Source organism: Ambystoma mexicanum, chromosome 1p (genome assembly GCF_040938575.1).
Source record: "Ambystoma mexicanum isolate Mex_15411 chromosome 1p, UKY_AmexF1_1, whole genome shotgun sequence".
Classification (NCBI taxonomy): domain Eukaryota; kingdom Metazoa; phylum Chordata; class Amphibia; order Caudata; family Ambystomatidae; genus Ambystoma; species Ambystoma mexicanum.
Window position 1 is genome coordinate 1,379,742,449 of NC_090921.1, and position 15,948 is coordinate 1,379,758,396.

General features: G+C 47.6%; 1 protein-coding gene across 7 annotated transcripts in view; it reads right to left on the minus strand.

Moving 5' to 3' along the window:
• Window positions 1-1,040: 1,040 nt before the first annotated feature.
• PHKB (phosphorylase kinase regulatory subunit beta) overlaps window positions 1,041-15,948 on the minus strand; it is a 2,092,963-nt gene continuing 2,078,055 nt past the window's right edge. For all 7 annotated transcript variants that reach the window (XM_069607056.1, XM_069607058.1, XM_069607055.1 and 4 more), the window contains one exon: window positions 1,041-4,782. In XM_069607056.1, the coding sequence (XP_069463157.1) occupies window positions 4,645-4,782 (138 nt within the window). In that variant the 3' untranslated portion in view covers window positions 1,041-4,644. The remainder of the gene's footprint in view (window positions 4,783-15,948) is intronic.

Here is a 15,948-nt window from a genome sequence, read left to right on the forward strand (position 1 = left end):
AAAAGACTCATTATACTTACCTGTCGGACTCTTGCCAGTGAAGTAACTAGGCAGCAACAAGCCTGCATCAATCAACACGCCCCTGCGCTGAAGGCAGGACGGAGAGCACACTATCCAAGAAAACAAGGTGAGCCGTGGATCAGAGGGAAGGGTTGGACCCCGGGGAAGAAGGGGTTCAAGCACACAGAGACAATAGGGAGTTAAACTCTACCAATCCTGTGTTTCAGGCCCAGTCTCCAGTCGAATAGCCTCCATGGACGGGTTTCATGGTCGTAAGAGGTCAGAACAGGCTGAGTGACGTCCCTGTGGATACCAGGTGAGCATTACAGCAAGCCAGGGGAACACTAGTAGGAGGGCCAATGTGTACCAGCAGCTGAAATAAGGATGCTGGAAATCCCCAACAGACAAAATAACTCAGTAGTAGGGATCACACCTGACCACGGACTGTTGCCTAAATTAACTTTGGAACTTGAGACCGTGGTTCTATCAACAGTTAAGCTCCGGACTCTTAAGGATACTTATCCACTTTTTTTGTTTTTCTTACTTCAACCCTTGTTGGTACCCCTTATATGACGTTCAGGTCCTTTGTTAATCCCTCAATCTGTGGCAAGCCTCAATCACCTGTCACATGGGATAACACAACCGATATGGAATCTCAATTTCGCAGGTGAAAGAACCTATAAATGATTCCATTCAAAAGACTATGTCAAAGCAGGTGAACTTTCGCCATCTATGGGTAATGCTATTCAAGAGTGTGCTTGACAACAGTCTTTCCCTCTCGAACCTGAACTTGCTACAACAGTACTTAATTAACCAAAATGTCAAATTGTAACTATCATTTTCATAACTAGGAATGCAGTTTAGTTATCTCTAAATGGTTGATGTACCCTACCTCTCCTACGCCTAAATTTACCTGATGCACCTGGAATCATCTCCATTAGTTGCCCTACAAATAATCAATGACTTAAGAATGAAAGGAATTGGCACAAAAGCATTTTTTCACATAAATGGTTTACTTTAGCTGCTGAATCCAGATAGCATACTTTTCCATCATTCTTTATTATAATACAAAAGAAATGAACTGTTACACATGGCCAGTTGAATATTTTGTGTTTTGGTTACAATAACACATTTCAATAAGGTATCTTTGACTTTCTATGGTCAAACAAGGTAAATCAAGAAAATAGTTGCAGCTCTGTTTAGTCTACATACACTGATTTGCCTTGCAGTTCACAAAGGCATACACGATTGGTGACAGTAATACAGTAACTTTTAATTATGTTTGTGGTTTACATTTGTGTGTAATTTCGAGATTTCATCTTGCGATTTTCAAGAAAAGCACACGTGCAAATAACTGTGGGGAGCTGAAAACTGACATGAAAGGAATCTGCCAGGCCTATATTATCAACACAGGTACACGTGCATTTTTGTGCAAGATGGAACTAACAAAGCAAACTAGAGCCCGAACATCATATTCAAAATAATATATTAAATTGTACAACAGATCATATTAGCAAATTACACAAGTTAGCATACAAGTATACCACATATGTAATATTTTTGCTACTAAAAAATTTCAATAATTAATTGATCAAAAATGTCTTTCAGCATTTTGCACTAGTTATTATTTGAAATCTATATGATCAACATTAAGCCATTAAGTGCAATCTATGTTCGCTTGATTAAAAGGTGAGCAGTTACAACTGGAAACCCACAAGATGCAACTACTAATGACATTTGATTGACAACATTCATCTGCTTTAGTTCAAATAATGATTTGCTGCCAGATTGGAAATACTAAACAGTTTTGTACTGGGTCACGATTCGGCCTAGTCATACCCAGCTGGTCCTTTTTATCCTCCGAGACAAAAACTGAAAACACCATGGGAACATACAGCATTACCCACGCTCTAACAAAATAGATCCTGCACTGCATGGGACGTGAACAATCAGGAATATTATGAGGAGAACAAAAGACCAGAGAAGAGGCTGAGTATTGTGAAAGCTGTGCAGAATATGAAAATATTCGCAACATTTATTATCTATAGAAAAGTATTCAACTTTGGAGCTTTTCTGGCCTTTTCTGGCACACCAGTGACATGTCGAGATTGAGCAACAAAGAAAACAAATGATCAAATTTTATGATTCTGTAAATGAAGCTTTCAAATTTAACATTGCCTCACCCATCTTTTTTTGTTCATGTTCCTCATAAGAGGTGTTCAGCTATGAGCATGTCACACCTAATACAATTCATCATAAAGGCCTTTGCGGTAGCTCCATCTGGTGCTTGAGTGCACCGATACTTTCTATTCCATTGACCATAAAGTCTTCCCACTAAGGCCAGGGGAAAAGGTGAGAATGCTCCAAGAGAATTTCAACTCCTTTAAAACCCGTGTTTCACAGTTTACAGAGTCCCCTGCGGACCTGCCAAGTCGGCACCTATAGTCAATACTTTTAATCAAACCACTGTGTAGCTTCAAAACATAATCAAGACCATAGTTTAGGATGTCATAACATTGATAATCATCTTTTGAGAATGAGAAGACATTCAACGTCAAACACATAATTTAATCTGGTTTTAGTTGACTTTACATGCATTAACAATGGATCAGTCAGAGAAAATTGATGGTCTAAAAAAAAAAAACATGTTCAAGTCAATTGCAGATTACTGTTTACAACACTGACCGACAAGATCCCCAAAAGTAGCCAGCGGAAAGTAAAAATCCTAGGTCGCTTCTTAACCCAGATATCCGAATGAGTGAAGAAACTGAATTGCCAGAGGTAATTCCAACCATACAGAAAATTGAAATCTATTCAGGAGGCCATAGTTTGCACTAATCGTGCCAGGGACTATTGTTCAATGTTCTGTGCGATACGTTTTCTAAAAACAGTTCATTGGCAGTTTGAAAAAATGCATAATGAAGCAAATTCACTTATATATTACCGAGACAAACAACCAACCCATCCTTGCAGAAATCAGCGCCATATGCATGCGTGTAGTCCCTATACCGAATATTGTTTAGTCTAACCCCCAGAGCATCAAAAGAAAAACAATATTGCTAGTCGCTACAGTCAGAATTCTGAGGTCTCTCAATATGCAATTGGTGGACTCTGTGCCTTGAAAACAGTTAAATTCAAATTAGAACTAAAGAAAAAGAGAGATGAAAAACAAGCAGAGCAGGAGTGTTGCAGGAACGCCAACCAGAACTTTATGATGACTACGTTCATTGAATGGAGAGCAAAAAAAGAACTAAAATAAATGATGCTCCTGTGGAACTAGACATAACTAAGTTACCATTGTTCATTATAGTACTCGAGAGAACAAATGTTTTCTTGGAAATATCCCTATTCCTTTCACTATGAAAATGCTTTGTCTTGGTGCCATTGGAAAATGGAGGGTAGAAGGAATCTGCAAACAACAATGTAGCGATAGGAAATCAAATTCGGGCAAGTGTTGTGTGGACCAGTGCTGAGTTTTTTGGCTTCTGCTTCTTGGATGTCAGTATGGTTTTGTTTTCAAAGAACCATAATAGTGATATCTTCACTCTGACAATGAAACAGTACTACTAGGTGCCATAGGTGAGCTGCCTCCTGTTTCAGGACGACACTGCAGCATAAGTGCTAGATCAGCAGAGGAGAACATTAAAATAAATAGTAAAAACTAGTAGTCCTGTACAATCTTGATTTTAACCAGCTTTGCCTGGGGAGAATTCTATGTAAACAAACTATGACATAAGAAAAGCATATTGAAGTAGTAATGTAATAAAACCAAAGAGCCAATATCTGTGCCTTATTCTAGCAGCATTTGTTCTTCTGCTTGAAAATCCACACTGTAAATTAAGACTGTATGTCCTAACTCGATGAATTTCTGAGGAAGAAGTGGCCAAGAAGTTAGCCTCCAGTGGTAATCTTTTCGCCTTAGTGCATGATGGCGTCCATCTTTCGAGGTCTCTGACTGATGCAAAGGCAGTATACCCAGAGCCGAAGGCCCACCATGACCTTGCACCATATTGGCTACTGATTCCTCAGAGGAGATTTGGTTTACTTGAATTGTCCATGGCTCCGGAGGACTGCAACAAACCATCTGGCTTCCCATTTGATTGTTGTTTACAAACATTTTTGTGGTATTCATTCACAAGTAGTGCATTTACACTGTGAATACCTTCTGCTCTACTTTTGTCTGCTACAATACATTATAAACAGAAATAGCATTACATAGGTGCACTGAAATATGGGTGCATGCAAATCTTAAAAAAACAAAAATGACCATAAACGGAACATCGGAAAAATACATTGCCTGTTTAGAGGGGATTAATTTTTTTCAAATATACATTGAAGTGCTTTGTGCAAATTTTAAATTCCACAGTAAGAAATATTGTTTGCATGTTGTTGATGTACTGCCATTGATACATTTTATAATACATGTTTCGATGCATATACCTTCCCAGGGATGGAAAGAGATCGGAACCAGAGATGGAAATTCCAGCCCATATTGGGAAGTTGACCCATACATCTTTTTCTAACCGATGAGCTGCCATCCAGCATTGCCTGGGGCCCAAACTTCACATCATACACATAGAAAAACCACTACAACCCCGCCCCCGAAAAAACAAACACTCTCCTTGGTGTACACCTTTCCCAGCTTTAGCTAACGGTGCAGGGGTCGTCAGTGCTTGGCTTTACTTCCCCCTCCAGCAGCAGGTTCATGGCTGCCTTGGTCAGGTAACTGCAAGTCCCTCGCTTGCCCAGTGGGGGTGTGTTGTAAAAGGAAGTCATGTCACCCTGAAGAAAGAAAAAGACAGACTGTTATGTCAAAGCCACACCACCAAAACCCCTGACTGGATTGCACAGGAATAGAGGAAATACCACAGAAGCAAACAATGATTTCTCATTGCAGGAATGCAGTTTTTATCCCATACTGCGATCAATCATGTTACAATGTCTACTAGCACTCTGTCAAGAAAAAGTCGCAAGCGCACTGACCAGCTCATACCATAGCAAAGACCAGTTCTAAGGCAACTCAAGGCATGGACTGTTCTATGTTAACATTTCCGATTAAAAAAGACCTCATAGATAAAACTAAGGGATAAAACAAACAATGTTACAAAACAGTTATGCAATCAATAAAAATGACCTAAGTACCAATGCAAAAAATAAAACAAAATGAGCCAAAATACTTCAATTTTAAACATGAACTTCTGTTCAAACTATTTAAAAAAATTAAAAAAAAGGAAATACATTGTATGGTAACATTTTCATGACTAATTGCAGGTGCAAGGGACTTACACCGGGCCCTTTCATGCATATCTGAGCAGAGTGCGCATGACACCTACACAAGCTCTGGACCCTCTACCACCCACAGAGGCACTGGGTGCACATTGGCAGTGAGGAGTCCTAAAGCGCCTGTCACTGTCATTATGATGTTTTACATTTCCACCCAGGTTTCCAAGGAGTGAATGTTTAAAAAAAACAAAAAACTATCAGGAACGCTGCCAAGAATGAATGTTTCCATTTGGGCAGATTAATGTAGGCATGGGTCTAAAAGATCCCAGCACGCATTGTGAATTCCTCTGAGCCTGCAACAAGAGACTAGGCACGGGAAAGTGGCAGAGTGACAGACTAATCTCTTGTGGCATCCCGCCTGTAAATTCTGCAGGTTCAGCAAAGCTGCCCATTGGGTCTACCGGTTCACTATTGGATGGATCCCTGTACATTTGACCTTCACAAGTGGAGAAAGATATTTGTGAATTTAGCCTGTAGATGTACAACTTCTAAAGTAACTTGAGATTCCTACTAGAATATAACCATTTCTTGTGTTTTCTGTGGCATAGGATTATTAAAGCTAAAAGAATGATGCTTCCTTGGCATCCATTCTCCACATAGCCTATTCAACAGTTTTCCACGGTTCACTTTCCAAACTACGTCTTTCAAAAAGACTAACATGCTTCTACCAAGGACGTACAGATATTAACTTCAACATTGCTAGAGGGGCAGATCAGGTTAGTTTGCCTTACCTGCTCTGATGGAGGTACCTGTATCCTCACCAACTAGTCAAGGCTTAAAGCAACCAAGTCATCCACATCCCCCAGTGGACATACAGGCATCAACCACAATAGGTGCTCAGACACAAATTGGGTAACTGATCAGCCGCAAATTGTGGTTAGGTATTAGCTGACGCCAGAGCCATGTCTTATGGCAAGTACATGATCTTCCACTAGAAAGGTACATGTGTAAATCTGTAGCAGGGGCAAAGGCATTACACTGGTAAACGTCCCTCCTACACCACCACAGAAAGTGATAACATACCCCAACTGCACTGTAGAAGGTACAGTTATCCACCTAGGTTTACTAACTATAGTAGAATAGAGGTGTAGGCCACGCATTTCAGCATACTTTAAGAACAACGAGTGATGGACTTGACATTTTGAATATATTGCAACCAATGGCATGGCTTTGAAAAACCCTCCAAACCATATTTTGCAGACTTCTATGCCATTACATAAGGGAAAATATTTGCAAACCAGGATTTGTACCACACCAAAACTGAAGTCCAGCCCAAAATGCTAGGTCATCTCTCTTCTGTATGAGGCTACAATGCACAGCTACCCAATATACCTCTCAGGGTGTGTAAGGAGTGGATTCCCACAGTCTCGTTATTCCCACTAAGACCTGGTGTCGAAGATCCATCAAGCAAAGATACCCAGAAACATACCACCAGGAAGCGGTAAGCACTCTAATGCTGCCTTACTAGGCAGCATTATAAATCCAACCTCACAAGCCCTTTGTGCACCACTATATGAGGATAACAACGTCCTAACAACCAGAGTTTATACAGGTGAGACTTTACTACCAGTCCCTCAGTTAAAGACCATGCCGGGCAGCCCACTCACAAAATCCGATCAGACTGACACCACATTTGTCAATGTAAGCACAAAGCCCAGGGTAGCATGAATACAGAAGTTCCGGAACTCACAAAACAAGAGAATGGAGCAACTGTGATCCATGTGGTTGGAACGAGACGCTGAGTATCACTTTCCTGCAGCCGTGAAACATTGCAAAAGGTCAAACACACGGAGACAGAAATCTAAGGGTGTGCGAGAGACCATACACAGAAGAGGGTATGCTAAATGGGAGAATGTACCTACAGAGAGGTCCTGGAACCAAGCAGGGGAACCAAAAGGTAGCCTGAAGGCAAAAGCTTCACAGAGACCTCAACGAAAAGACACCCCTGGAAGAGGCACTAATAATATCATCTGCATGAAAAGGATACGAAATGAAGGGTGGAGAAATAACCATGTTTTCTGTAAGGGAATCCTGAGAAATCCAAGATATGGAATAATCCCAAAACGAATGCTGAGAAATATTCATGGTCTGGGAAGGACCCCCAAGTGAGTGATTACTCTAATGCGCAAGGTCTGGGAGGGACCTGGATTAGTGAGAGTTGAGAACCTAAACCTAGGGTCGGAGAGAGACCACTTGACAATCTGAACTATCAGAGGTTGGGGAAGACTGCTGGTAAACCGAGTGCACACTGGAAGCACCAGAGGCTGAGGTGAAGTCTGAGGTGAAGCCTGAGGAGACAAAGCTGAGAATCCTGAAACCGCAGAGAGGTTGTAAAAGTAATTGTAAAAGTAGGAAGACCAAAGATGTGTCCAGACTGTAACTAAGCCCCGGAAGAGCATTTGAAGCAGAAAGTTTTCATTATGTTAGACTGGGGTTAGACATTTAAGAGTTACATTTGTTTACTATTTTTTTTTGGCCACACCTTGGAACATTTTGAATTATAGTACCTTTGTGTACAAGAGACATTGATGCAAACACACCACATTGAAACTCATATCATCCAAGGCGGTGAAAAGGGGGCAGAAGGTTGGGTTAGATTTGAGTGGACAGTGTGCTGTTAGGAAGACTGGTATCCCTGATTTTTTTAATGTTATCCAGTTAATTCAAAAATAATAAAGAGTGATTAAGGAGAGCTATCGTGTTTGGCCTCCTCTTGACTCAATGATCATTCTGTGACAGCAGTGCTTACCATCCCTCCGGCTCATTGTGTATCTTGGCTGTGTTTAAGCCTATATATGTTTGAGGACAGGTACTTCGAAAAAAAATAGCAGCTTTGTGAGCTCGGTGCAAACCTGTTCACCAGTGCCCTAATTTGTTACTTGTAAAATGCTATGCCCCAAAATGGCATACAATCAAAAAACTGTTTAACTGAAATATGCAATATTGATTTTTTAAACAGATGTCATAGTACAAAAAAATGAAAAGGTATATAACGAATGGTTGGTTATGTCAAAAACGGCCTCAAGAAGACACCAGCCCCCAGAGGTAGCTCCAGGGCTTTTATTTTTCAATTCAGTTAAGAGCCTAATGGGCATCCCTCTAACTTAGGAAGGGAGACTCCTACCCTAACTCCATGCATCTTTCAACCCGGACTGGTACTATAGATCGATAACCCCTACTATATGATGATCTAAAGGCAAACACCTTAGCTACCTAATATTCCTCAGGGAGCAATCTAGGGGTTCCCACACAATGATTTCCCCAAATGAACGGCTTGCGGGTTGTGCCCTCCAGACACTTAGATCTTCTCCTGCTCTTGTCCTTTCATACCATGATATTCCTGTCTCTAAACGTCTCTACAACTCACCCTCCTACTCTCCTTCCTCCTATTCCACACACTGCCTCTGGTCACTCTCCCTGGCACTTAGCTCTTGTATTCCTCTGATTTTCTTTTCTCTCCCATCTACCTCCATCCTCTGATCTTACTCTCGGCTAATCTCTCTCTCCTCCACTGCACCACAGCTACACTTCCTTCTCCAACCCGCCACTACAGGCCACTCTGCACACCACTACTACTCTCCGTCCTTCACACCACAAATACTCTATCCTCTCCACATCACTACTCTCCCCTCTCCACACCACCACTGCTCTCCCTTCTCCATTCCACCACCACTCTCCCATTTCCAGGCCACTACTCCTCCTTCTCCACACCATTTCTAATCACCCTTCACCGTCTCTCCCAATCACCCCCTCTTTCACTCTCAAAGTCATTTTCTCACTCCCCGCTCTCCTACCACTCCATACACCCACACACTCATTCACTCTCATTACCTCTTCCTCTCACCCGCCTGATCTCTTGGTGTGCCTCCTCCTCTTCTGACCTCACATGAACAACCCATAACTTCCTTCTTCCTCTACCTTCTTTTATCCTGCCTCTTTCCTCCCATTGGCTATCCTTCACTGGCTGTCACTAGCCTCACTGGCTGTCAAAAGATGTAAAAGGGAATCTAAGTGCTGCCTCTTTCTTATGTGCAGGTCAGCCGGGCTTTGCAATGGCATCCCACGTTGGGGAGTCATGCCGTTCGTGTTCCAGTTCGGGCAAGTGCCTTGTGGGCTTCTCAGTTTGTTTGACTGGGGAGCCCTTAGGCCGCTCTCTCAGAGGTAAGCATAATTTCCTTGTGGCATTCTGCATACAAGCAAGCCTCTATTACAGACTGGGGCTCTGCGTCAGGTAGCACACTCCATTCCGGATATTGTCTGCTTGTGCTTGCAAGTTCCTAGTCCCTCGCTGGTGCTCCATTATGGCTGGTCGCATGGTTCTCTACAGCTGGGGATGCTGGGATGTGTAGCTTTCTGCAAAACAGAGAGAGGCACTTGCCAGCATAATGTTAGACAGGTATGGGGTGACTGACAGTGACACTGTGTGCAAGCAAAATGGCACTGTAAGAAGGGAAAGGGATTGGGACCCTCGCAACTGCCACCTTCCCCCTCAGAGGTAGGACTGGCTATGGCTTCCACCATGGCAGGTCTCCCACTGAGAGGGGTCTTCATCCCCATGTTACAGTAAAACACCACATGGTAGCAGCCATGGGAGCTGGGTTTGAACTTCCACAGTGCTCAACTGTTTTGTCTGTTTTTTATTTAAGTGCTCACCTACCAAGTGGCTACAGAAGACAATCGTTGAGGACTCATGGCACTAATTTGCAGCTTTGGTAACAGCTTTTTGCCCAGCTGCTTTGGCTAGTCCACTCTATGCTCTCCTACCCCCTGCACCAACAGTAACACCATCAAGTTGGGGAGGAGGCTTGAAAGGTTTTATTAGCTACATGTAATCTTTTCAGCCATTGACGTGAGTGACACAGTTCTGCCCCCTGTAATACTAATATTGGTTTCTATTGTTTTAAAATGTTCTTCATCATAACACATTTTTGAAAACAATAAAAAGAGACATGTAAAAACAAGAAAAGATAAAAAGCAATGGCCTTCTGGGGGTAATCAACTTCACATTCATTGTGGAGCCACTGTAGCCACCCCCTAGTGGCAGTTTATATGGCTCATAAAGACACATTGCCAGATCAAAAGGAACAAGTTACTTACCTGTAACTGTTGTTCTCCAGCATGGGTCTGCCATGGATTCACATGCTCATGAATATTCCCCGTCGTCAGGCTGGAAATCCTCGGTAAAGGAAAAATCAGTTTCAGTGTCGTTTCTGAACTGTCTTTCTCCTAATAACCAATCACTGGTCTCTGGGTCATACTGCCCCCAGCCAATGACTGACCTCTACCTAAGCCCCTCCTCTGGCAGCCATCTTCAGATTTGGTAGCACGTAAAGTGGCAGTAGGACCAAGAGAAGAGCCGCAGAGGGTTGGGAGGGAGGGTTCGCATGTGAACCCATGCCACACACATGCTGGAGAACAACAGTTACAGGTAAGTAACTTTTTCCTTCTCCAGCATGGGGTCTGGCATGGATTCACATGCTCATGAATACAAGAATACATAGCAGTACACACATGCACAACCACAGGAGGTGGCAAGGCTCAACATTAAGCATTACATCAACTCAACATTAAGCATCTCCTACCTCCTCACCAGGCTCACCTTAAGCGAGCAGGTTGCGCAGCACTGCCTGGCCGACTCTTGACTCCTCCCTGGATTCCCGGTCGACGCAGTAAAATCTTGTGAACGTGTGCGTCGACCTCCACGTAGCAGACTTACAGATATCGAGCAGGGGCACACCAGACAGGAACGCTGTGGTAGTAGCGATCGCTCTGGTTGAATGGGCTCTCGGATGGCCGGGCAACGGTCGGTTTGCCAACCGGTGACAGTGCATGATACAGTCGGAGAGTCATCTGGAAATGGAAGCATTCGAGAGGGCCTTCCCTTGGTTCACATGTCCAAAGTTCACAAACAGCTGTGATGTCTTCCGAAAACTCTTTGTGCGGTCCACATAGAACTTCAGCGCTCTAGCCACATCCAGCGAGTGCAAAGTCCTCTCAGCGGCGACGAAGGCGACGGGAAGAAAACAGGTAACACCAAGGGCTTGTTGAGATGGAAGTCCGACGGCACCTTGGACATGAAGGAGGGGTGCGTCCTCAGCACCACCCTCGTCTCGTGGAATGTCAAGTAGGGCGGTTTGCAGGAGAGGGCCTGGATCTCTCCCACTCGTCGTGCGGAGGTGATGGCCACAAGAAACGCTGTGTTCCACGATAGGAACTTCAACAGTGCCGAATGCAGAGGCTCAAATGGCGGCCCCATGAGCCTGCCCAGCACCACGTTGAGCTCCCACGCCGGGGTTGGAGCCTTCACCGGCGGGAATGATCGGAACAGTCCCTTCATAAACTCCTTCACCAGGCGATGAGACCACAGAGACAATCGCCCCGGAGTTCGGGTGTAGCGGGATATCGCCACTAGATGTATCTTGATGGAGGCATGAGCTAGCCCCGCCTTGGCCAGCACCAGTAGATACGGCAGCACTTGAGGGGCCGTAATCCGCAGTGGGTTAATCTTCTGTGCACGGCACGAGACAGAGAACCTCTTCCATTTGTGTCCATAGCACTTGAGAGTTGAGGACGCCGTGGCCTTTGCAAGTACCTTCTTGCAGTCTGCCGGGATATCGTACCTTCCAAACTCTAGTGCTGCAGGAGCCAGGCCTGCAAGTTCTGCAACCCTGGGTCGTGGTGGAGGATGGCGCCTCCTTCTCTGGCGAGGAGATCGGCGTCCGTCGGAGTTTGACTGGGGGGGGACGCTGACATGTCTAGAAGGTCCGGGAACCAGATCTGCGTCGGCCACGCCGGTGCAACGAGGATCATCCTGCACCAGGACCGCCTGAGTTGATTGATGAGTCGCAGCAACAAAGGCAACGGTGGGAACGCATACAGGAACAGGCCGTCCCAGGGGAATGAGAAGGCATCGCCCATGCTCGCTGGCCGGGGAAACCTGCTGGCGAACCTCCAGCACTTGGTGTTTGTCGCCGTCGCGAACAATGTCGATCTGGGGATTGCCCCATCGTTGGAAAAGTAGATCCACTTGATCCTGACGCAGTTTCCACTCGTGGCACGAGCGCAGCTCCCTGCTGAGCGAGTCAGCGATGGTGTTCTTTATTCCTGCCAGATGGAAGGGGACCAGAAACATCCCTTGGCCGACGGCCCAGTGCCACAGATCCTGGGCTCCCTTGGATAGGGCTGGGGATCTGGTGCCTCCCTGCTTCCGGATGTAAAACATTGTGGATGTGTTGTCGGTGAAGATCCTTACCACCTTGCCCTTGAGGGATGAGAGGAACGACCTGAGGGCCCAGAACACGGCTCGGAGCTCCAGGACATTGATGTGCAGTGACCTCTCCTCCGGGAGCCAAAGGCCTCTTGCGTGGAGATCTCCGGTGTGCGCTCCCCATCCCTCCAGGGAGGCGCCTGTCATCACTGTTTCCTGATGTGCCGGGGTCTGGAAGTCCATACCCGCCGCCAGATGCGCGCGTGTGCCCCACCACCGGATTGCTTGGCGGAAGGTCTCGTTGAGCGACATCCTGTCTTCGAAGCTGCCCGCCACCTGCATCCAAAGGGCGTCGAGGAACTCTTGCAGTGGACGCATCCGCAACCTGCACAGGCGCACGAGGTAGATGCACGAGGACATCATGCTGAGCAGGGACTTGACGGATCTCACCCTGGCCACGTCTATGGTCGACAGCTGTTGCACCTTGCCCAGGATGGCCTTCACCCTTTCCTCCAACGGAGAAGCCAATCGCGCCACTGTGTCGAGTCTGGCTCCCAGGTACAGGGCGACTTGCGACAGTACCAAGTGGGCTTTCGCGAAGTTGATTGAGAATCCAAGATTCGTGAGCAGTTGGACGGTCTTCGCTGTGTGATCGACGGCGAGTTCTCTTGTATTTGCTCGGATGAGCCAATCGTCCAGGTAGGGGTAGACATGGATCCCCTGCTCGCACAGCCGCGCCGCCACTGGTGCTAGGCACTTGGTGAAAACCCTGGGTGCCGACTTCAATCCGATGGGAAGGGCCTTGACCTGATAGTGTCGCCCCGGACTACGAATCTCAGAAACTTTCGGTGTCTTTTTAGGATGGGGATGTGGAAGTAGGCATCCTCCAAGTCCAGCAACGATAGGAAGTCACCTTCCTCCAGCTGTCCCAGTCATGCTGGAGGGTGACCATCCGGAACTTCTGGGACTTGATGTACTTGTTTAGACCACGAAGGTCCAGGATGGGCTGCCAGCCACCGGTCTTCTTTCTTACAAGGAAGTAACATGAGTACACCCCGGAGCCTCTTTGGGATGAGCTTGATGGCTCCTTTCTTCAGTATCGACCTTACTTCCCGCAGCAGTTGAGGGATGTGGTTTTCCTTCCTGGTCACGGGTGGAATGTGGGGGCACTTCTTTAGAAACTCGAGAGTTTGTCCGCGGGCCAGGGCATACAGCACCCTACGGTCGGTGCAGATGGACTCCCACACACTGACGAACTTCGCCTGCCGGCCTCCCACCGGGGTGCTCAGGTGGGGGCACGACGCCACGGCCGATTCAGTCCTGCTTGGCAGCGGCCTTGCTGCCTTGACCTCCTTGGCGACGACAACGAGGTTTTCCTGACTTGCCGTGTCCTCTGTAGGCCTCCTGCGACGAGGAGCGCACTGCCTGACAATACGTCGAGGAGCCGCCGCCGAATCCTTTGGAGGCACCTTGCTTGCCTCAAGAGTTCCGAACGGGCGGCCGTCGTCGTTGCAGAACACCCAAGGCCCAAGCCGTCTCCGTGTCAGCCTTGATGGCCTGCAGTGACTCGTCCACTGTCTTGCCAAACAGATTGTTCCCGTCGAACGGCATGTCCAGAACTCTGGTCTGTACGTCTTTGTGGAAATCGATTGCTTTGAGCTAAACCACACCGGCGAAGGCAAACGCTGTTGCCCATCTGCCGAAAGCCAGTGTCAGCAATGTCCGTGGCCACAGTTATGGCGTGGTCCGATGCCACCTCGCCTTCCTGAAGGATCTCCAGGACTTCAGCCATCTTGTCATCCTGGAGGAAGTCTAGCAGGGGAGCGATCTTAAACCACAGCTCCCTGTCGTAGCGGGCCACAATCGCAAGGGCGTTGGCCGCTTTAATCGTCGTCGCCGCCGACGAGATGACCCGCCGTCCCATAGCTTCCAGTTTCTTCCCCTCGCTGTCCAGCAGGGAGGTCGAAGTTGAGGCTGTCGCCCCCGCCGCTTTCTTCTTGGCCGCCGCGGAGACGACCAAATCCAGGATCGGCTGTGCCCTAAAGCACATGGGAGCAGAATCCGGGACCCGGTACTTCTTCTCGTACCGGTCTCTCTTGGCAGCAGCCGTGGACGGGTTCTTCAGGACCAACAGCCCTTTGTCCCAGATGTCGTCAAGTAAAGGGATCGAGAGGACCGTCTTCCTCTTGGCCTCACGCCGTTAATAGAGGAAACCTTCCTTCTTCTGTTCCTTGGGGCAGAGCTGGAAAAGCGACCATTCGTCGGGCGGGGAGGACCGAGGAGGTGGTGATGGGAGTTCCATCCCGTCGTCGCCATCGTTGTCATCCGTCCCCGTCATCGCCGTCTCCGTTCCTGTGTCATCCCTCGGATCCGGGGAAGGAGAAGAAGGCCGCGAAGGCCAAGAAGGCTGGAAGGGTGGGGGGGTGAACTCTTCTCTGCTTGCTTGGAGGGCTTCCCGACGGTCCAGGCTCCGCTGGATCGTCAGTTGGGGGGTAAGGGCAACCTTGTCCTTATCTCCGTACACAAGGCCTGGATTGCCATCAAGATCGCTCCTGAATTGTCTTGTGGCCCAGGTGACGGGCGCGACGGTTGCAGAGTGGAATCGTCCGCCTCCACGGGTTTCTCGTCGGCACCACCATCGCTTTCTTTGTCCGCCTCGTCGGGATCCCCCCCCCCGTGGGACCGGACCTCCTCGAACTTCTTGTTCAGGATCTTCGCGACTTCAGCCAGCTCCTCTTCAGAGGCTGTATCTGTTTCCGTGATGGCCACCGCCCCCCCCCTCTTTTTCCACCTGTGGTTTCACAGGGGTCTTATCGATGGGCCAAAAAGGGGATTCCCTCCGTGGTGGCAGGGAAACTCTAGGCCCCGAGGTCGCCTTCACTGGTGTAGCCCCCACAGGCTTCGCCTGGGCCTTAGCCGGGTGAATCAAGGCCTTCACGACCTTGGGCATGTCTGAGGCCTTCACCTTGGGGGGAGGGTCACCGCCTCACTCCCCCTCGGCTTTCTCCGTCGGGATCGACCGGGGCTTCTCCCGAAGCTTATCCGGGTTTTCCGATTTCCTCTTCCCCGAGCCAGGGCGTTGGCTCGTGGTTGATGGCGTTGGTGAAAGTGCGCCCTGCCTGGCAGCCGAGGAGCCCAACCGTTCGGCACTCCCAGTGCCCGCGGACTCGTGGTGCTTTGCCTTTTGTTGGGCCCCCGTCGCTGGAGTGCCCTCAAAGGACTTAGAAGACCGCTCAGACTTCTTCTTCTCACCTACTGCTGGGCTCTTCCCTTCCAGCCAGTTGGTGAGGCGGATACGCCGATCCCTCATAGTCCGCTCCGACATGTTCTTGCAAAACGCACAGTCCTTCTCCACGTGCGTTTTGTCTTCGTGAAGGCACTAGAGGCATCTGGAATGCTCGTCCTCCTTGAAGACATTCTGCAATCCGCATCCAGGGCAGCTCCTGAACAGCTTGGAG